Below are 23,334 nucleotides of genomic sequence, written 5' to 3'. Positions count from 1 at the left end.
CTCTCTTCTCTCTCCCATCCCAACCCCTGTTACTTGCGGCCCCTAAAGTGCTCGCTACCCACGCCTGCCCTACTGCACTCAGGTCCACCCCCTCCTCCTGCTCCCCCCCATACCCCTCACCGTCGCTCCATTCCAAACCCCTGGCCCCAGACCCCCCCCCGAAAACTTGGCCCAGCCTCCTCCTCACCCAGAACAGCAACCAACTGTCTTTGCACCCCCCCACTAGACAACTGCCCAGACACCCCCCCACCATCCTCCCCCAAAACCCCCGCCCCCCCACCGAACCCCATCCGACCCCATACCCCCCTGAGCCCCAGACACCCCTCAGTCCATGACTCAAAAATATCCAAACCAGCCCAATTGCGCTCGCTCCCCTCCGATTCTATTAAGAGAGGCAAAACCCCCCTTTGCCCACCCCACCTCCCTCTTGATCGATACCAGAGAGTACCAGGTCCCCAACAGCGCCTACCTGCCTCCCCAACCCTACCACCCCACTTAAATGGGCCTGCTCTCCCATACTAGCACTCCTCCCCCCTCTCTCCTCAATACCTGAAGCTAGAGTGCCCCCAATCCCTGAAGATACCTGCCCCTTTTCTGCCAGTTTTATTGAGGCCTCCCCCACTGCCCCAGCGCCAGAAAATTGCCCTACCTCAGACAGCAGGGCCGCTCTCCTCACACGCGAGCGGCCCCTGTCATTCTGAGAGTGCCCGGGGGAGCTACGAGACGCGCTCCACCGCTGCGCTCCATTTGCACTAAAAGCTCCTGTCAGTGAGGCTTTTCCCCGTCCCCCCGCCTTCCTCCATCCCCTGGGCAGCGCGCTTCAGCTGCGCGCTGCCCTGCCGCTCATCTAACCTACTAACGCACGGGGCCGCTCCACTGACATTTGAGCGGCCCTCAATGGAGTGCGATCCCGGTGGGGAGACGCGAGACACGCTCCCCCTCCGGGCGACACCGCTGCCTCGCGCCTCACCCCCGCACTTCCCCGCCCATGTCGACATAACCGGGGCCGCGCTCCTGACATTCGCGTGGCCCCCGCCACTCACCTTTTGCCCACCAATCTTCCGGGGGGGCGAACAAGCTGCGACGGCGGCCGCCACCCCGGCCGACGTGCGTCTCACCGGGCGCGATGACGGCAAAGCCTTGGGAATCAATAAATCCAGACGACCCGCCTCATTAAGAAGCCTCATTGCTTCAATCACACGATAATCGCTGTTCGACATCGTCGCTATGCAAATGACACTAGCACTAACCAAACCTAACTAGGCCTGACAAAAAACCTGACTGACAAGCGCTCCCAGCCACTAGGTCACCAAACCTAAAATGGTGGCTGGGGAGGCGCGAAAACTGGCTAAATAACCTTTGGGCTACCTAACGAAAATTGGGCTACAATTGGGCTAGTCCCAATGTAGCCCAAACCTTACAAAATGGCCGCTCGCCGGCCATCTCCCCCCCTCCCAACCTGCCCAGGGGGCAGACCTCGCTGTGCTCGGCTGCCCCCCAAGCCCCCATTGGGTAAAACAGATGCAGGGATGGTTGAGGAGCGGGAGACGCCAGATGCAGGCATTGGGGGAAATAACCTTTGACAAAGTGGTTTTCTTTTCATATTTTTCTGCCGGGATTTTGCACCTGGTAAATATTGTATAGACAGAGGTAGAGTAAACAAAGCCCGAGGCTACCAAAGGAGGTCACGGATAAACTGGTGCATTTCAAACTGAGCTTTGGCTTGGTTTCTCTGCGCCTTTATACACACAATAGAAGAGAAGTCAGTGCCTAATTAATGGGCTCCAAGGAAGGCCTTTAAAGGCCCATTTGGGGTCTGGCGGAGAGGGAGGATTGCTGCTCCTGCCAAACCCATGCTTTCCCTGCACCACTGAGAAGTAGGAGACCCGATGTGCAACATCTCTGCAAGTACCTCACAACCTCTATTCTGTCTGCAAGCTGTGCTTGCCTTAGCACACATCACGGGCTTCGGTCTCTACCACTGAAGATTATCTGAAAGGATGCAATTTTAATGGCAAATAGATACGGAATAATGTTTTAACATTACCCCTGCGACTGCCACACAGTAACAAACCAGCAAACAATACGCACATCACTTATTCAGACCAGTTTCCATAATACCAAAGGAGTGCAACCATCCTATGATATAGTCTTTCTTTTATTTCCACCCCTCCATGCTGTGGATGAGCCCTTCCTTCCTTACTAAAACGGGATCGTGACTGCAACTGCTTGACTCGTAATGTTTTCCATTCCTGAAACTTGAACCTCCATGGATTTTCAACACTTCTTGAAAGGAGACATCACGCTGCAAGTTTGAATCCCTCATCCCTTTATTACTCTGCGATCTGCAGGCAGTTTTCGCCGTGGTTGACAATACCTGCTTCCGCGTGCAAACCACGGCCAGTTTATGTTAGTCTGAACAGTACTCTCTACTGAGTGCTGGGCCCTGGCATTGCCTTCACTCCGTCGAGGCCTGCGTACCTCACAGACAGCCCTGGCCAGTTTGACAATGTCCTTACATCCCCTGGGCGTCCCAGCCAGTAGATGTCGGTCTCACTCTGCGGAAGTAGGCCTTGCATCCCACAGATGGGTCATGGCACTGAGGAGACATCTCAGATGTCAAGCGGCGATCACAGTGCGGATAGTCTTGTTCGTCAGCGCACGCACAAGGCAGACGGAAAGCAGCACACCTGCTACAGAAAGAGTTCATAACACAAGCCTCACGGTTCCAGGCACCCGAGGGCCTCTTTCGGGGGAGGAAGCAGTGCTTTATTTGTGACGGTGTGCCGAACCGGCACTCGTTTCTAAACACCAAGACACTTCGGGGCATATTTACAATAACTGGCGCATCCCTGCATATTAGCAGGGATGCGCCAGTTATTGTGCGCCACACCTCCGCCACCATGGATGCACCGCATTTATCATGCGGCGCACCATGGGGCAAAAACGGCACAGATGCGTGACGCATCTGTGCCATAAAAGTGGCGCATTGCTGGAGTTGTGTTGCAAGCACGACGTAGCTCCAGCAATGCTCCGAGGGGCCCTATCTTGTTAATGCTGCGACAATCCTTACGCCTGCTTCAGGCAGGCGCAGGGTTTTGACGCAGCATGGGCCTAAAAGTGACTGAGTGAAATCTTGTAGATTTCACTCAGCCACTTTTAGGAGGCGTTCCTGCGCCGGAACGCCCCCCCCCCACGCAGGAACGCCTACATGTGGCGCAGGGCTTTACAACGTGACGCGTCTCCCAGATGCGTCACGGTGTAAGTACCCCGCACCATGGCACAGGAGTTGCGCCGCAGCTGCATCACAAAAGTGACGCGACAGCGGCGTAAATGAGGCGCAAGGGGCTTGTAAATCTGCCCCTTTGTGCTTGCACTTGCATTTAGTGCCGAATGTTAACGCTTCAAACAGTTTTTTTGCTCAAACATCCTGTGATTCTGGGCAAGTCACGTTATCTCCCTGTTCCGTAAAATGAATTTGTCCTTGTGCAATGTAGCATGTGTTCTTGTAAAGCGCTTTTGCTGTATTAAAGTGCAAAATAAATAAACCCTAACCAACGTTTTGCAGACAGGGGAAGAGTCTCCCAGCATTAGTTCACGCTCTTGTGTTTTATTTTCAAACTGGGAAACCCAGCATACACTGAAGCCACATGGGTTAGTTAGAACAGTAGTTTGTTTTCGCTGTAAAAGCGGGAGTTTTAAGGGCTTTTGTTTGTTTCTTGGTAGTTTTGGCACTTCAAATGTGTGGGTGGACTTTTGAGTAAGGGAGCGACGCGCTCAGCAGCACCGACCAAGTGAGCAGAGAGCTGGCCTCCGAGGGGCAGAACGGAGAAGTGATTGGCCTGACACTTCATGATCAATCGTAATTTATTGTTCATTAGGAGCGGATTAGCCCTTTCAACCAAAAAGAGTTACTCTGTGCAGCGGTCTGACTCTACTATGGAGAAGATTATAGCACCTGTCACTTTGTCACTTCTAGAGCCCGAGAATATTAATCAGATCTCGCAATTATCCACAGAAATAAAACACTTGGCATATAAAAAGTCATACGTCCCTGAAAATATAAAAATATTCATAAACTGTCCAAAATTGAGGCTTGTATTTCATAATACACTAGACAAACACAGGGCAGCCGGCAGAAATCACGATACTTGGACTTTTTTCTTTTTAGAAGTTGGTCAGCAGCTGTAAGGCATGTAAGTAGCCAGATGTGGGACCTGCGTGTCAGGCTGACAGACCTCGCAAGGGGGCTGATTTTTGCATAGTGCAGTGGCCCCCTCATCTGAAACGCGAGGAGCACTGCTGTGCCGGCTGCTCAGCGCTGTTTTTCCTCATTATTGTTTGTTGATGGTGGAAGGAGCTCCCTGCAGAAAACAACATGGGTGTCAAAAGCTAACAACATCGGGGAGCCAGTGTCCCACACCATGTAAACGGCAATTCATTTATGTTCTTAGTTCAATGCATGGGATGGGCGCAATCAGGGCCGGACTGGGAACCAAAACCGGCCCTGGCAAAGTGCTCGGCCGCCCCTCCCCTCCTCCCGCAGGGGGTTGGGGGTGCCGCCGAGCTCTTTGCCAGGGCCGGTTTTCGGGCGATTTTGTTTCAGGGCCGATTTTGCAGCTATGCTGTAACAAAAACGGCCCCCAAGGGCCCAAAACCGGCCCCCACCGGTGCGGCGCACCGGGGGATTGCCCGGTGCCCGCTACGGGCAGTCTGGCCCTGGGCGCAATTCTCCTGGAGGATACAGAATCTATTGTTTTCTATGAACTTTAATTTGACAAGGATTGCAGAGGGTGTAATCTTTATTAAAACTCATATAACACATCTGAAGGCACGCAGCGTTGCAAAACCTCACTCAGCTGGTAAATCAGCATATTGGTTTGATTTTGACGTGACATTTATTTTGCGCTCCCTCTTTATGCGTCTGTGACCTGCTCTACACTTCTTTCTCTTTCTCATACACTCTTTCTGCACCTCTCTGTCTCGAGCTCATTCATCATTTCCTGCACAAGCGACCTATGCCTCTCTATCTTCCTTTCTATCTATTCTGTGCAGCTCTCAATCCATCTATCCACCACACCACATATTTCAAATATACAAATACACTACACACCACACAATTTTACAACTAACAATTCCAATGCAACCCACATAATTTGACACCACACCATATACATCCACTCCAAACCAAAACACAAAAGTAAAAGATATTGTCGTTTACAACGCCAATAGCTCTAAATCTCACAAATGCGAGACCTGCATTCTGAAAACATAGAAAGCAGTCAATTGTGCACCAGCACAGGGCTGCGTTAATTTTTTGTAAATATGACGCATCCCTGGGCTTTTAAAATGATGCAGCTCAGCGCAGCGAAATGGCTTGTGGCGCTGCACTGCATTATTTTGTTGTAAATAAGCCCCATAGTCTAGCACTAGGTGAGGTCCTGTCGCAGATAGATACCCAGGGCTCAAACCATGCTCAACAGCTGTGAGGTGCAGAGTTTTCCGACGAGTCACCAGAAGGCAGACCCTCTGATGCCTGTGTAGGCAGCATAGAAGGTGTTGATCTGCAAGTCACCAGTGTTCGGGCTGCTAATCCTGGCCGGTGACATCTGGGGCATCAGAAATTATTCAACTTCGTCTATGTCCCAAGAGTATGATCAGCTCCGGATATTGGCCCACAGCCATGCCAGAAGGCCTCATGCTTTCCATAAAGAGACTTCAGCAAAGCTTTCATTTAGTTGGACCATTGGGAGCTCTGGCGGAAGGCTCCTGACACCTGCCTGCATGTTCCACCCTACTCCACTCCTTATTGAGCTACTGCCTCAGCAAGACTAGGGCATTTTTTGGATATGTGTCAACAATAGGCGGTACGTACCCCTATTTGAGGGGACGGGATAGAAGTTGCAAATGTTACCTCACCCGTGTGAACGTCACACTCAATGGCTTTATTGAGGGATCGACAGCCAAGGTGATTCTCTAAATGAGTCGGATTTATATATGCAGGGTTATTCCAGATGTCGGTGGAAAAAAATTAAATTGAGAATGCTTATGCCCTACTATGACAGACATAGAGGATGTGCAATACTCTAGTAGAGTATGGAACCTAGCCTTCTGAATATGTGTTGTTCTTCAATGAGCGAGGTCGTTGTGTGTGTAGGGTTTACCAGACGCTGCAAAACAACAGGAGGCACTTTTCTAGAAGAACTACATTAAAACACTGGACCATGGAATTGTAACTGCTTCTGAGCAGTTTAATGCCAAATCCAGACAAACAGTGCAAGGTGTAGGGCCAAGTGTCGCAAATATAGATAAAAAATAACCATCACATGTGGAGGAAAGGGCTCTCTACTAGTACCAAGTATGGAATTATGATACAACATCATTAATCAATGTCAACAATTCACTATAAAAAATCCCATTTAATATTTTTGGAATGCACACATTTTGTCCAACATAAGTGTAGTATTTCTATTAATTACACAAATGTTATACTCCAAATACTATTTTTATATTTTTAGTTCATCTTATGCGCTTGTCGTTGCCATCATGTCATTATGTTCCCAGTCATTGTCATCATGTTGCACGATGTTCTCCTTAATGTACCAGTCCATACCATTTTGTTCCTAGGTTTCAAGTATACGACAAGCCAATGCCATCATGTTCCCAGCTACACCCTACCACATGACAGTCTATGTCATTTCTCTAGCTATGCCCCATCATATGTTATTTACAATAAATGCCACATAGGGCACCCTAGGCAGGTGCTTCCCCTTTCATACTGTTCTGTGTCTGCAGAGCCCTCAGATAGGCCTTGCCTGTATTTATATAAGAAGGTAGCCCTTAGAAGAACTCTGTGTGGGTTTGTAAATATGGACCCTTGTCTATGCTGAGGGGAGAGACACTTTTTCTGTGGTTTCTGTCACCTTGCATCGCTTTCTGCGAATATAGGTGTTTACATCGCATGCCTTTACAACACATCCAATTACAACGCGGTTGCTACAACGACCACGTTGTTACTTTGCAGTACCATTACAAAGCAAGCTGTTACACCGACTTGCTGTAGGGGGCGCGCTGGACTTAGAAATAGTATAATTTACTATTCCATCTCCAGTGTGTGCAACAGTAGGGAAGGTGTTGGAATAGTAAATTATACTCTTCCTTAGTTTAGAGTGCCCCCTACAGCAAGTTGTTGCAACGACTTGCGTTGTAATGGTACTGCGATGTAACAATGCGGTCGTTGTAATGACCGCGTTATAATCGCATGCATTGTAACGAATGCAATGTGATGGCTGTTTCCCCTTTCTGCACCTTCTGGTATTGCACAGAGAGGGGTGCAGTATTAGGAGCACCAAGTACGTAGAATAAGGCTGTGATTGGGTGACAGCCTGCTACACGTAGCCCCCAACCTCCTGTACACTTACTCTCTGTGGCTAGAGCTCTGTTGGCTTATCATCCACTGGCAACCACAGTGCAGCTGTTCCAACCTGCTACATTTTCCTCACTGCCACTTGTCTAAGCTAGGAAGTTCTCCTTGCTACCATACTAGCCGCTCTATTTGCCACAGGCCAGTAGGCCTACTTGTTGCGTGGAAATGCAACCTTTTGCTGGAAATAAAGAATGGACTCTTTCTCTATGGAACATAATGTGGGACTGCATATTGCTGAATGTTTGCTAAGTGATTCTTTACATGTACAGGGTATAAAGCCATGTTTATCTAGGTGTATTTGTTATGGATTGTTTGGAACACTGACAAAATATCGACACCCAAAATATCCCCGTACCAAAGATATAGTGACCAAAATATCGATGTCAAAAATATCCACATCCTATACATATAGGGGCCGATTCCGATATCGGTCGGAAGGGCACCGAATCGGGTTCGGCCGGAAAAACTACGAGCCGTACGCGTGTTTTCCGACGGACTCGTACAGCTGTACGAGCGAGCAAGTACGATGCGAGCTACATGAAATTCACCGACCGAGTCGTTTCTGGGTCTGAACCGCTCCGTACGTCCCGATCGGAAGCTAACCGCGTCGTGCAATGGATGCGATTTACAACCGAGCCAGTACGATGCACGCTTCGGACAGCCTGTGCGAGCCGGAGTGTCCGGCTCACAAAAGCTCCCGGAGTCGGACTTTGGGGGTCCGCGTAAGACCCCCTGTCACCCGCAGCCCTACGCCTCTGACAAAGGGGGAGACCTATGGGTCTCCCCAACACAGGCATGTACGGTGCGGGTGGCACCGACGCGTACCCACTGTAGGGGGCGCACTTATTCGAGACGTACCCATTCAGTCAATGGGAGCCCATGTACGCGTTGTACGACCGGCTCCCATTGACTTCTATGGGAGTCCAACCGAATCGAGTCCGACAGCATACGTGCGCATCGTACTCGCTCGGTCGGACTGTAGGGGTCCGGCTCGGTCAGAAAACACTCCGGATCCGACTCGGTCGGAGTGCTTTCCGACCCTGATCGGAATCGGCCCCATAATGTTAACTACAAAAATAGCGTGGGGGGGGGGGGAATATCGATGTCATAAATTTTGTTGACCAGAATATCGTTTTTTATATGTATATAAAATAAATTAATAAAAATTAAATATATTAAAGAAAATATAAATTAAAAAAAATAAATTAGATTTAATATACATTTTATCAAATATAACAAAAAACCTAATTTAAAAAAGTTAAATGCACATATATAATAATCAAGGCTCCACGGAGCCGAAACGTTATGACGACAGCCTCACGATTTAATTAAATCAAGCACTTACCGAAGGTCCGTGTCAGCGAGTGTTTTTTGGAGATCTAGATGTCAAATACGTCTTCCATGCACCAGCAATTTCCTGATATAATAATATATATGTATATATATATATATGAATATTCACTTTAAAACAAATTATTAAACTAATACGTTTAATCTATTTTATAATTTTAAAATTATATAAAAATTTAACAAATAAATATATATATACATATACCAATAACATAAATTCTATTTTTTTTTAAACTTTCTATTATCAAACTAAACATTAAACTATTTAAAAATCTTTAAACTTACATTTCCCACTCCAGTGAATGCAACAGCAGGGAAAGTGTTGGATAGCGGAGGGTTAAAAATTACTATTCCCACTCCAGTGAGTGCAACAGTAGGGAAAGTGTTGGGTAGCGGAGGGATACAATTTACTATTTCCACTCCAGTGAGTGCAACAGTAGGGTAAGTGTTGGATAGCAGAGGGGTAAAAATTACAATTCCCACACCAATGAGTGCAACAGTTGGGAAAGTGTTGGATAGTGGAGGGGTAAAAATGACTATTCCCACTCCAGTGTGTGCAACAGTAGGGAAAGTGTTGGATAGCGGAGGGATACAATTTACTATTCCCACTCCAGTGAGTGCAACAGTAGGTAAAGTGTTGGATAGCGGAGGGGTACAAATTACTATTCCCAATCCAGTGAGTGCAACAGTAGGGAAAGTGTTGGATAGCGGAGGGATACAATTTACTATTCCCACTCCAGTGAGTGCAACGGTAGGGAAAGTGTTGGATAGCAGAGGAGTAAAAATTACTATTCCCACTCCAATGAGTGCAACAGTAGGGAAAGTGTTGGATAGCTGAGTGATAAAATGTACTATTCCCACTCCAGTCAGAGCATCAATAGTGAAAGTCCTGGATAGCGGAGGGACAAAATTTACTATTCCCACTCCATTCAGTGCATCAATAGAGAAAGTGTTGGATTGCGGAGGGGTAAAATTTACTATTCTCACTCCAGTAAGTTCACACTTAAAATCAAACAAAATATCATCAACAAAATAAATCTTTAAAAAAAAAAATGATAATTATATAAATATGTTAAAAAATATATATATTTAATATAAAAAACATATAATGTTAAATACATATCACAAATACCTACAAATATTATATTAAATAAAATAAAAAATATTTTTCTAATAGTCTGTAGAATTGTCTTCCAGCCATTAGCACAAATGCACATTATTCATTGCTGCTTTCTATTACTGCTGCTAACATTTAAGTATACAGTTGAATATTTTATCGGCAACAAATAATGCTCTTAACCTATTGTGTTTTATTCCTGATTGTTTTTTTTTTAAATATCTTTATTCAAACCATATTTTTTGACAAAGACATGTTACCCCCCACCCCCTCCCATTCAGACAGACAGGTATACATACGGTTATATAACTGACAAAGCAAAAACCCAAAAAAAGAAGAAGAAAAAAAAAGAAAAAACAACATTTTTCAACACAATCAGAGCATAAGGAGAGGAAAGAAAACAATTATAATTTACACTTAAAGTTCATTCCTGGCCTACAGTTTGGCGCCACTCTATAAATGGGGCCCATATTTTTAAGCCCATTTTACGTCTCCTTCTGCCCTTGCGTTTGTAAACCGAAATTTCAATATTAGCTATAGCAAGGAATCTGGAGAGCCATTGTTGGAAGGTGGGGGCGACAGAATCTCTCCAAGCAGAGGCAATGCATAACCTAAAGACAGCCATTGCAATAAAAATAAGTTTGTGTCCTACACTAGAATTTCCGGGGTCTACAGCCCCTAGTAGGATAACCCCGCTAGATAGTACTGTGTTATTGTGTAACATAGTAGATAAAAATTCCCCAATCGCTTGTTTAATCAGTTTTAAGCCTTCACAGGTGGAGAAAATGTGTATACAGTCAGCCTTATACAAATAACACCTTGGGCAGCACGTGCACACCCCACTACCCCACTTGGCTATTCTATCCGGAGTGTAATATAAAAAAAAACAAGTTTTAAAAAATTGGGCTTGAAGTTTGGTTGACATTAGTATAGTTTGTGACATTCCGTAGGCGTAGTTGAACTCATCTTCAGAAATCTCTGCTTTCTCTAGCCATTTCTGAGAAACTTTCTCCATATCATCAGGAAACATCGCAATGATATGCGAATAGATATTCCCAATTGAGTTTTTTGTGTCTAATAATAGTATGTCTATTAGATTAACTTTAACAATCCCCCCCTCCCTCCTAACTTACGTTGCAAAAAATCTCTCACTTGAAGGTACTTAAAAAAGTCCCACCACTGCAAATCAAAACTATTCTTAAGTTCCTCAAAGGATTGAATCCCGTTAGAAGACATAAGGTGGCCTATCTGATTAATACCTGCCTCGTACCATCTATGGATGTAATTATCGTTAAAAATTTCAGGCAGATTTGGGTTATTCTTAATGGGGGTATAGAAAGATAATCTCCCTATCCCCAACATTTTCCTAACGGTTTTCCAAACCCTATATCCACTAAGTACTGTTTTAAATTTTACCTTTTTTGTAGTGGCTATCATGCAAGTGTCTCAACCAATACCCTCCACTATCCCTACCTAACAATAGTTGAAATGTAGTTGGTGTATAGGCCTCCCCCGCTATATTTTCCCAGTTACTCTGTAGAAGTTCCTTACTGTACAAAAGTACCATTGCCGAATAATACGCCGGGAGATTTGGGAGAGCTAAGCCCCCCCGATCTTTCTGGAGGGTAAGTAGCTTATAAGCCCGACGCGGCTGTGAGTACGCCCAAATAAAACTAGAAAATATCCGTTCCATTGATTTAAGCCATGGTACAGAAAATTGTAAGCATATTGCTCTAAACAAATACAGGATTTTGAGGAAGAACACCATTTTGATCGCAATTACTCTGCCTATAATAGAGAGGTGTAAATTGTCTAGACGTTTAAGATCTTTCTGCATTACGGCTGTTGTTGATTTTACATTCAAATTTACCAATTTATCCAAATCAGCTGTAATACAGACACCTAAATAAATGGCATGTTCCACCACCCGGACATCCCTCATTACGTACTTTTTGTTGAGAACAATCTGAGTTTTCCCTTGATTCAGCGCATACCCGGCCACTATCCCAAATTGCTTTGCTTCTTTCTCTATTGCGATCATGGCCGCAATTGGATCAGCGTTCACAATCGCAATATCGTCGGCATAGGCCAATGTTTTGGTAAGGTATCCTTGCGAAACTATAGGTTTAATTGCTCTGTCCTTTTCTAAGCGCCTAATAAACGGATCTATGTAGATCGCGAAGAGCAACGGTGAGCAAGGACAGCCCTGCCGTGTTCCTCACGATATTATCAACTCTTCAGTTGGGCTACCATTTACCATCACTATGGCCCTTGGCTTCACATATAGTTTTTGCATTGCCTGAATAAACCCTGCCTGGATCTCTATTCTAGACATCGCAGCCCATAGGAAGTGCCAGGAGACCCTATCGAAAGCTTTCTCCGCATCAAGCAGAACCAGCGCCATAGGGTCCCCTGACACCTCCATACCATCAAACAGGGCAATTACTCGGTGTATATGATTGATAGTTGATCTACCTGGGATGAAGCCATGTTGACTCGGAGAAACCACCCTGTGAATTAAGGGAGCAAGTCTAGTAGACAGGACTTTCGAGTAGATCTTAGAGTCTGCATTAATAAGTGTAATGGGACGATATGACCCGAGTTGCTCGGGGTTTTTTTTTTTTTCGGAAAGATAATTATTTTCACCCTTGACCAGGAATCTGGGGGGTGACCTCCCGTAAAAATACTACTTGACCTCGACCTCTGCGCACTGTATCTGGCGTGCTTTTGCTAGCATATATCCACTGTACACTCAATTTCAAAACTCGCTTTGTGAATTTAACACTCTTAATTATACTCTGTTCTAACAAATTATTGTCACAAAACCATTGCTCTACAACATAATTTAATCTGTTGTAATCACAGAAATCACATTCTTAATATGTACAATGTGTAGCAGTAATTCCAATTCATGCTGTCGACATATTCTTGCTTGTGCCCAATGCATTTCGGGCCCTTCTGGCCCTTCTTCGGGGGCTGAGTCTATAAACAACATAAATGTTAATTTATTACAATTTAATTTAGTGTGCAGGGAAACATTATTGTAAACAAAGATTTCTAACCAACAAGCATGAATTGGAATTACTGCTACACATTGTACAGATTAAGAATTTGATTTCTGTGATTACAACAGATTAAATTATGTTGTAGAGCAATGGTTTTGTGACAATAATTTGTTAGAACAGAGTATAATTAAGAGTGTTATATTGACAAAGCGAGTTTTGAAATTGAGTGTACAGTGAATATATGCTAGCAAAAGCACGTCAGATGCAGTACGCAGAGGTCAAGTAATAGTACTTGAACACTGATGAGTAGAATGAAGGCATAACAGGACAGTATGTCTACCACTGCGGCACGCTAAATTAAAAAAGATATTTTAGTTTAAACAGTTTAATCAGATTACAAGGGAGTGCTCCTCTCCAATATAAAAAGTACACAACCAAAGTAAACCAGCCTCCAGAGAAGGACAACAATTAAAATCTGTTGAATAATCATAATATCACAAATATTCAAATAATTCAAGTGTGGCAGAGCTCCCTATATTTCAAGTCAATAAATGCTTTAGTGCACGTTTCTGACGCTGAAAACGTACTCCACTTAAATGCAAGTAAATGAGGAAATTAAATTCCCCCGATCTTATTTTCAAAATCACCTTCCTTTCTACTACTAAACGTTAGCATGTATGAGTCAGCCCCTCGTTTGTCTAGAAACTGCAAGTGTGACCAGTCTTACTCCCGCAACAATCGGCATCAGAACCTTGGCAGAATTCTCAAATATTTCCCCATGCGTTGCTTCACATTGTGAAATGATCAGGCTTAGATTTCAGCAAACAACTTCTAAGTGCGCCGCCTAATCCTGGAAGGCACCCGACTACTTTAGCGGGGTTTTGGTGTCATTTCACTGACAATACTTCTCCTGTTGTCTTTGTCATCAAGGGGTAAATTACATCACTTTCCGTGATGTAATGAAATATGCTAATTAGTTCTGCTTCCTAAGAATTTCCAAAACATGAGAGCTCTGGAGATGCATGTATGTCCAACATGTGGGGCAGCCATCGGAACAGTATGAGCAGAGAAAAACAAAGCAAAGGAGCCTACATTGGGCCCATCTTCGGTTTGAAATGCAAATACCTACTAAGGCACACAGGCATATTTACAATAAAGGGGCCGATTCCGCATGTTTTCCGCCCGACTCGTATAGCTGTACAAGCGAGCCAGTACGATGCGAGCTACATGAAAATCACCGACCGAGTCGTTTCCGGGTCCGAACCGCTCCGTACGTCTCGGTCGTAAGCTAACCGTGGCGTGCAATGGATGCGATTCAAGACCAAGCCAGTACGATGCATGCGTCGGACAGCCTGTGCAAGCCGGAGTGTCCGGCTCGCAAAAGCTCCCAGAGTCGGACTTCGGGGGTCCGCGTCGGCCCCCCCGACACCAGCAGCCGTACGACTCGCACACAGGGGGAGATCCCATTGGGTCTCCCCCGCACAGGCATGTACGGCGCGGATGGCACTGACGCGTACCCACTGTAGGGGGCTGTTAGAAATGGCGATTTCTGGTTGGCTAGGGCTTGCGCCAAAGCCAGGCAGAAACCACCACTCTAGTCAGGGCTGGGGAGTTACACGCCAAAGATAACCCCTGCTCACCCCCTTGGTAGCTTGGCACGAGCAGTCAGGCTTATCCCGGAGGCAATGTGTAAAGCGTTTGCGCGCGCACCCAGCAACAACACCCAAGGCCCACCACAAAAGAAACTCCACACAAGGTATTATATAAAAATAGCCTTTGTATTATAACAAAACACATTAGATAAAAACACACACTTTACAATGTACCAACAGGCACGGGCAGAATTTACAGGGGGATAGGTACAAGACAGGGCCACCTGGACCACTGTCAGGAATCAGCACTTTTAGAACTAGCACTTAGAATATCACTTTAGAACATAGCACATATAATCACTGTAGCACCAATGAGAAAATGCAGCGCACAACCAGTAACCACTGGTAACAGGTAAATACCACCTACGCAACCCTAACCACCTTAGGAAAATATTACGCAGGGAACCAGGACCTCACTAGCACCACCTGTACTAGGAGAAAAACAACCACCTAAGTATCACAATACCTGTAGGGGTATAAGCACATTACACATGATGCATCACAACACATTCAGAGGTGTAGGGAAGGAAAACACATGATGCATAATATACATTCAGCGGTGTAGAAACAAGGCACATGACGCATAAAAACACATTCAGCGGTGCAGGAAAACACAATTGCGCCCAACTCACATAAGTCACCACCTGTGACTGTCCCTAGGCCAAGTGGCCTTGCAGGGGTTCAAACACCCTGTGTCCAGCAGAGTCAGGGCAAGACTGCGCACGCAGTCAAGGCAGGAGCAACTGGGCACAGCCTACACGTTGCAGCTGCCCACTAAGTGCTGGGCAGCTGGAAAAAGGCTGGGGCACCACTGTTCCTTTTTAAAACATATCACCTGCGTGGAGCCTCCCTGGGCTCTTAAAGAAATGAGGGGGCCAGGCGTTGAGCCTCACAGGCTCTTTACACAATATGCCCAGAAGGAGCCTTTCCGGCTCTGTGAACACTGTGGGCCGCGTTGGAGCCTCGCAGGCTCTTAAACAAATAGGCCCCGTTGTTGGGAGTCCCTCTGGACTCGTAAGCAACAATGCCCCCAACCGTTGGAGCGCACTCGCGCTCTTAGACAACAAGGCAGGCCGTTGGAGCGCACTGGCGCTCGAAGAAACAATGCGGGCCATTGGAGCGCACCAGCGCTCGAGGAAACAAATGCGGGCCGTTGGAGCACACCAGCGCTCGACACAAATAATGCTGGCCCCGTCGGAGCGCACTCGCACTCTGCAGCCAACCAGGCTGCTCCGTGCACCCTCCAGGCCAGAGCCCCACTCACCGGACCGACGCGGGCCTCCTCGCGGCGGGGGACTCCTCCTCGTGGCCTGGCTTCACCCGGTCCCTCGTAGCGGGACCGGGACTTCGTCTTTCGGCAGGACCGGCGGCACGGGGTAGGCGCCTGCCGGCTCTGGTGCCCAAAACAGCAGCGAGTCTTCGGTGGGAGGCTGGGTAGGCTCCCGCCCTCCTACTTCCGGTTCTGGTTGTCCCGGAGGCCCGGCCCCGGCCTGCCTGACTTCCTGGTCGGGCGCCGGAGGGGCGATTTGCGGGCAAATGCTGGGTGGGCACCGTCTCTTTCAAAATACAATAAATCGAGGTGGGCACTCGACATGGGCGGCAATGTCCCCGGTAGGGTGGGCACCTGCCAGGGGACTTCTGGATCGGCCAAGAACGGGGCAAATGCCACGTGGGCACCGGCCCTCAGAAATAAAAGCGCTCCTAGCTCTATAAATCAAATAGAAGAGCTCCGGCAAAGCTCTCCTCTATCTGCAGCAAGGCAGGGGGGGGGCTGGGCCCAGAGCTAGCTCACTGGGCCTCCAGGCAGGGAGGTAGTCCAAGTGGCGGTCCTCTGGCCCAGCAACAGCAGCAGCCCCGTCAGGCAGGATCCTGGAAGAGAACAACCTTCTGTGGGGACACAGCCCCATTTTTATACACCTTTTCCCTTTGTTCTTGGTTCAGGGTGAGGGGGAAAACCAGTCGTAGCTGGTTGGGGAGCACCCTTGATGTGCTCAGCCCCTCACTCTATTCACTGGCAGGGCTAGGGTCATCAGTCGCACCACAGGGGGTGGAGCCAGCATTGTGTGGGGAAAGCCCAGCCCTATTCAGGTCCTAGGTGTACTCCTCCCACCCATCTGGCTGCTGATCTCCCCATTCACCACTGGGTGACTCCTCCTGACTCTGGGGATTCCCTAGCCCATCACATGACCTCAGCCAGCCAATCACGCGACAGGCAGTCACTGCACATTTATGCCAGCGTCTAGAAGTGGCACTTCCATACTAGCTACATGGACACCGCACACATCATCGCGCAGCATTTCATCACACGAGTCTGCACATACCAAACTCGCACCTGCACTCCCCACGCATCAGGAACTACCAGGGACATTCCCCCATGCATTCCTATGGGAGGGCAGGCCAACCTCACTACATGCACGCACTTTACCCTGGGACACAGCGGTCAATAGCGCAGAAACCAAAAATCACTACACCAGGTCACCATACAAAGCAAAAAAGTTTTAGGGGTGAACCTGCCAGAAGGGCCAAGTCCAACAGGGGCGCAGTTGTTCGAGACGTACCCATTCAGTCAATGGGAGCGCATGTACGCGTGGTACAACTGGCTCCCATTGACTTCTATGGGAGTCCGACCGAACCGAGTCCGACAGCATACGTGCGCATCGTACTCGCTCGGTCGGACTGTAGGAGTCCAGCTCGGAGTGCTTTCCGACCCGGATCGGAATCGGCCCCAAAGTGGTGAAACATGCCGTTAAGCCAAGAAGACTAACAAGCTCTGTCACTTTGGAAAAGCAGGGCTGCACCCTATTTATTATAATATGGTGCAACCCTGTGTTTCCCCTTGCACTGGCGCTAACATTAGCTGCCTAGTGCCAACGCAGGCACCGGTCCTGCCAAGTACCATGCATCAGGCTTTAGACAAACGCATTTCAGTGTGGTGCTCCGCATCACTGCACCGAAATGTATTGTCACGCATGTTTGCATGATACCTTTCTGTCACTGAAACGCTGGAAATCTGTGTGTGGCAGCTGTCAGGCGGCTGCTCACCCAGGCTTGGGGTGCTCCGTGGCACTTGGCAGGACTGCATGCTGAGAGCTAAGGACGTGCCAAGTTCACAGTCAGCGCTAAATGTATTATAGTTATTCAACTCCCGCAGTGCTGTGCTGCCTGAGTCGCTTGGGGCAGCTGAGCTTGAAGACAGCCTGACGTCACGGCTGGCCCAGTAGTATGCCCAAGAGCTACTACTAAGACTGTCAGGCTGTTTAATACATTGGCTGTGGCACCGCAGAGGGACGTCATGTCCTGCCTCCTAGTAGGCAGTGTGCCACGGGGTCCAGGAGTATGAAGGCCACCGGCCGCAATCATTATGACACTCCTGGCTTTGCTCGCTGTGGCTGAGTGCTGCCTCGAGCAGTGCTGACTGACTGCTGCTAGTACAGGCCGGCCACCCGTGGACAATTCAATATAGCCGAGCCAGGTCGGGAGAGTGCAGTGCAGGATGTCGTCGGAGTCATGACCTGTGACTGACTGCCACACTCAATGACCGTCCGGTTCGGTTGCAGCGGCTGCCAGGAGAGGACACAGGCAGGCTGCCTGAACTAACCGGGCACCGCTGCCAAACGAAAAATTATTGCCATTAGGGGTGGCTCGAGGCAGCCTGAGCCTTCTGCCTGCCTGCTGCAGTCAGTCACCGAGGCAAGTCATGTAGCGATGCGGCTGCCTGGCTGAAGATCTGTTCACCAGACCAAGAACATTTAGCAAGTAAAGTAGTTACAACTTGCCACCCCCAAACGAATGTCAGTGTACTAGGTTAGTGCTGCCCTTCCATTCCTGGTGCGGTGTTTAATTTTAAGATCTTAGTGTCTCTCGTTGCCAAAATGAGTGTATGTTCTAATAATTATATGCTTCTCTCATCTTTATTGCTTTATTTTGCTTGTGAGAAAGTGTCACGCATAGTCGCTGAAAAGTCACTCATAATTACACTAAAATTATGAAAATGTCATATATACCAATCTGAAACCTTGGCAGCTATGAGGCACCCTTGCACCATAGTGCAAGGGTGCCTGCTTTGAGGGGGAGGATTGTTTATGTGCAGGAAGGTGTCCCTTCCTGCACATAAACAATCTTAAATGTTGTTTTGTAACTTCTATGTGTGCTGCTTAATGCGCACACATAGAAGGTGCAAAACAGCATTTTTTGAAAAATTATTTTTTATGTGCAGGAAGGGGGACCTTCCTGCGCATAAACAATCACAGGCAATTTGCTGTTTCTATGTGTGCTGCACAAGTCAGCACACAGGGAAACAGCAAAAATGAGGAGAAATAAAGCATTTCTCCCCTTTTTGCCTGTTTAAGACCAGGTTATCCCTGGGCTTAATTTTGGCGCTGCCTCCTATTTACACTGCCCTTGTAAAGAGCAGCATCAAAATCAATAGGTTTTACGATGGAACGCCCACCGCAACACCCATTGCCCTCCCCTTTTACGCTGAACACAGCGTGAAAGGGTGCCTTATTCACAAGGCAGCGTTAAGCCACATCAAGTGACGTTGTGGTGGCGATGGGGGCTTGTAAATATGCCCCACTGTGTGCCCACAGGGTGTGCCAACTGCACATAGTTATAATAAATGTCATGCTCCTGCACCCTTCATGGATCAGTGTCAATGAGAAAGTACATTGGGCCCGATTCAAAAAGGCATGTAAAAGAGGACTCATGTAGTTCTCTTTTTTTAGCCATAAACTTCTAAAACATGAATAAAATTGAAATATTCATAGATGAAAGGACTGGGCTTTTGTGCACTTTTACTAATAGGGAAGTGGAAGTTTTGTGCCCAATTCACAAAGGCATGTGAGAGTACATACAAGACTACTACTTCAATACTACTTCCTGTACTCATACATGCTTTTGTATATCAGCCCCATTCTGTTTATTTATTTGTGCATTGCATGCCATAAATACTGTAAAAAGCCTCATGGTGGCTACACAGGATGGCCGCATGAGATACCCACCAAATAAGACAAGAAACATTTTGCTGTACATATATTGACAGGTGTGATCTCCTTCATTTGCTTTCCCAAATGTGGCACATGTTACCATTTTGAAACAGCTCAGCAGAGACGCCAAGGATTGAATGTGACTGTAGTGTGAACACCTCTACGATGCACTGACAGGCACTCTGCTCCAGTGTTCTCAATACTGCCCTGTCACAAACACCCCCGCCAACCTGAACTCACACCAATAGACATTTTGAAGCAGGAACTGTTGAACACATTTAAAGTAGTAAGATATTGGGCATTCTTTAATAATTTTAAACATTTCAAGACCACATGTTCAGAACTGAGTTATAAGTCTTGCTTTCCACAAAAGTCTTTATTGAAATTAGCTCAAAAATACCCCTTTGCTTTTTTTTCAAAATGTCAGTTGAGTTTTCTTGCTTTGCTACCCACTACTTCAAACTCATTCACAACTTTTACGCCTCTCCACTTTGAAATGTCACCAGCCGCCACTGCTTTTCAAGGAGGCTTTTCAGTGTTTGTCTGAAGGACAACTCTTTGGTGTCTCGGAGCTATTGTGTAATGAGTGCCAAAGGTGGTCTAAAACTTACAAATCTTCGACTGCCCTTTTAGCAGGTTTCAGAATAAAGAAACGTGCTGGCATGCTTTTCATATAGATAGTATGTGTTAAGAATTCTGCTGTTGGTAATTTGTGGTTTTGTTAAAGGGGCAGCTGCTGTGTTTTTCTGAAAAGCTTGGTTTTTGGTGTTCCAGGACTACAAATGGACGCGAAAGACTAATGGTGGGAAGTTCACTAGACTCTGCTTAAGTCTGAAGGGGGGCCCTCCATGTACCTTGCAGGTGGGGTGGGGCTCAAGTTTCGTTACACCACTAATGTTGAGAGAATCTGTTCATCAAGGCACTGTATTAATGTGGGAACTAAAAATGCACTCCCACTTTGTGGATATATATTTAGTACACACACGTTAGATGAAAGTTCAGTCATAGTTCAATTGCCGTCACAGGGGGGCTTATTTACAAGCACCTTGTGTCACCGGTGCATCACTTTTAATATGGGAAAAAGTGATGTACCGGCGGCGCAAGGGGCTTGTAAATAAGCCCCAGGGTTTTTTCCCTCTAGAGGCCCCCCTTCCATGCAGTCAGGATAGTCTCCCATGTGAAAAGCATGCCTCCATGGCAGAATACTCAAAGCATACGGGAGCGGGATCTAACAGCTGACTAAATGGGTTTCCACCGGCACTCCTTTGGTGTCCTGTCCAGGAGTCCCTAAGGGGGATATTTACAAAAAAGTCACGCAATGCAGTGCAGCCCCCTGCGAGGCTGCGCTGCGTGACAGGGAGGGAGCAGGAGAGCGCCCTATCTGCAGAGATACGGCTCTCGTCTTCCCCTTTCCCTACCACTGGCGCTGATTTCAGCGGCCGTGCGCCATGCACATACCTTAGCGCCATAGCACTAGTGTGTGTGCATGAGTCTAGCATAGGTCTTGTACAGGAAGGGTACAGTTTTTGTACAAAATACTACGCCTAGACACAACGGAAAGCTTTTCCTACTTTGTATGTGTGCTGCACAGTGCAGCGTGCATGCTAAGTTGGAAAAGCACGGAGAAATTAAAGCATTTCTCCTGTTAGCACCTCCTTTGAAGGGGCGTTAACTTTTGGCGCAAAACCATGTCTACAAATCTTTGTAAATATGGTTTTACGTCAAAAGGCATGGGTGGTTGCATGGAATGCCCATGTTCCACCCATGAAACGCCCCTTCGGCGCTAAGTAACGCAAAGCAGTGCCCTGCGCTGCTTTGCGCTACTTTGAGGGTGCTTTCCAGTGCAAAACAAGGTTTACCCTGGGAAGTGAAAAGCAAAAAAAATATAATTTGCGCTGGTTAGCATCACTTTTGTGATGCTAACCCTCCGCAAAATGTTTGTATATCTCCCCCTTAGTGTCTTACTTCCCTACCAGAGTAGTCAGGAAGTTCACACTTTGGCCCTCGTTCTACCCTCTCAGTGACACTTATTTTCTTTTCTTGGAGACAGAAAGTACCGCAAGGACAGTCAGCTGCGCCTGAAGAAGTGGACCCACATCCCAAGTGATAAGATTCTTCCACTGGACACCAATGAGACCAGCCACATCAGCCTCAAGGTATGCCCGGGTGAGCCTCTAGTTGGGTCCACACCAAGACCAATCAAAATGAAGCATCATCTAAGAGGGTTCTAGCAGTAATTAAAATTTTGAATTTCAGCACACACATACAACTGCAAATCCTCGATTAAGGGTGGAGCTAAAGATGCAATCCGTAAAGTTTGTGCAGGGATCTCAGTTGTGTGTAAAGCGGTAATTAACAAAACCCCTGCAGTTTTCCCAAGGTAGGTCAAGCAGACTGATAATTACAAAGAGGAAATATGGGGAACATTTCTGATACATAAGGAAATATGTTGAAGTATACCAAGGTACATCTGATAACATTATAAATCTACAGAAAATTTCATTTAATTTTCGTTCATAGTCCATTTATTTCTACAAAATCCCATAGTCACCAGTGATTCATTGTGGTCAGAATCACTAGTGTTGGGAAAAAAGACGAACCAGAAAAGCCTACACATGTTTCGCCCCCTTTTTTGGCTTACACGCCTGGGCCTTTCTCAAGGTGCAAAAATATCAACATGTACGCGTTCGCTGCTCCATAGATGCTTAAATACCCTGCTGTTTGATATTTCAGGAAGGAAGCATGATAGTCGCTAAATCAGGCCTATCACATTTGCAGTCCGTAGCCACAAATATCTCCAGTGCAATTTGATGCCACTTACTGATTTAATGTCGAGTCTGTCATTTATGGCGGCAGTAGGTGTGGGAATAGTAATGTTATGTTAATATTATTTATGCAGCGTGCATGCTCCCTAAGGTTTCTTGGTGCTAAAAGGTGACAATAGTAAAAGCCGGAAGAGGCACTGTTGTATTAGTTTACAGATGAAAGGGGCATATTTATCAAGGGTTTTACATCACCCCAACCAAAGTCAGATTTATCAAGTCACGCAAGGCCACTTTGTATGGCCCTGCATGGCTTTATAAATCTTGAGTAACGCAATGCAGCACAAATCGATGTGTTGCTTTACTCTGCCCCAGGGACGGTTCCAAGGGTGGAGCATGGTTGTTCACACTCATCCATGCCTCTGACCATTGTTTTTGTGCAGGAAGGTGTCCCTTACTGTACAATCCTGCTTACAATTCAGGGGCGTTGGCGCAGGCAGCTAAAAGGGTGCCTGCACAAGGAAAGGACAGGAATGTGCTGCATCTTGTTAAATACCGCTCATTCCTGCCCTTTCCTTTTCACACAGTGCAGCAAGTGGGCTTGCTGTCCGAAATAATGGTAAATATGGCCACAAGTTTTTAAATATTTCCCAAACTTCATAAAGTCTTTAGTAAGGCACAGGACAGGAGGGGAAGAGTTCCAAAGGGATAGTGCTAGTCCTGAAAACCTAATACCACCCATCCTTTTCTTTTTAAATGTCGAGATAGGTCAGCAAGTTGGATGAAGAGGAACACAGTTACCGACCAGAAGTATAAATCCTGATTCTAGTTTGAATAATTTAGGGCCCCAGATCATAGAGGGCCTTAAAGGTAATGCAATATACCTTAAGTATAATCTTCGGTTCCACCAGAAGCCAGTAAAGGTCTAGCAAGAGAGGAGTGATATGACAATATCTAGATTGATTAGAAATAGGTCTAACAGCCTGATTCCTTATAATCTGCAATCTACGCACTTGGGCTATAGGAATACCCAAGTA

At 46.7% G+C, this 23,334-nt stretch overlaps 1 protein-coding gene across 2 annotated transcripts in view; it reads left to right on the top strand.

Annotated features, from left to right (window-relative positions):
* The window catches only part of GUCY2C (guanylate cyclase 2C), a 489,600-nt gene that overhangs the window by 217,559 nt on the left and 248,707 nt on the right, over window positions 1-23,334 (top strand). For both annotated transcript variants that reach the window (XM_085601431.1, XM_085601430.1), the window contains exon 12: window positions 21,586-21,691. In XM_085601431.1, coding sequence (XP_085457557.1) covers window positions 21,586-21,691 — 106 coding nt within the window. The remainder of the gene's footprint in view (window positions 1-21,585; window positions 21,692-23,334) is intronic.

Source organism: Triturus cristatus, chromosome 4_2, assembly GCF_964204655.1.
Source record: "Triturus cristatus chromosome 4_2, aTriCri1.1, whole genome shotgun sequence".
NCBI classification, from domain to species: Eukaryota; Metazoa; Chordata; class Amphibia; order Caudata; family Salamandridae; genus Triturus; species Triturus cristatus.
The sequence above is the reverse complement of the archived record's forward strand: the minus strand, read 5'-3'. Positions and strand labels throughout refer to the sequence as shown.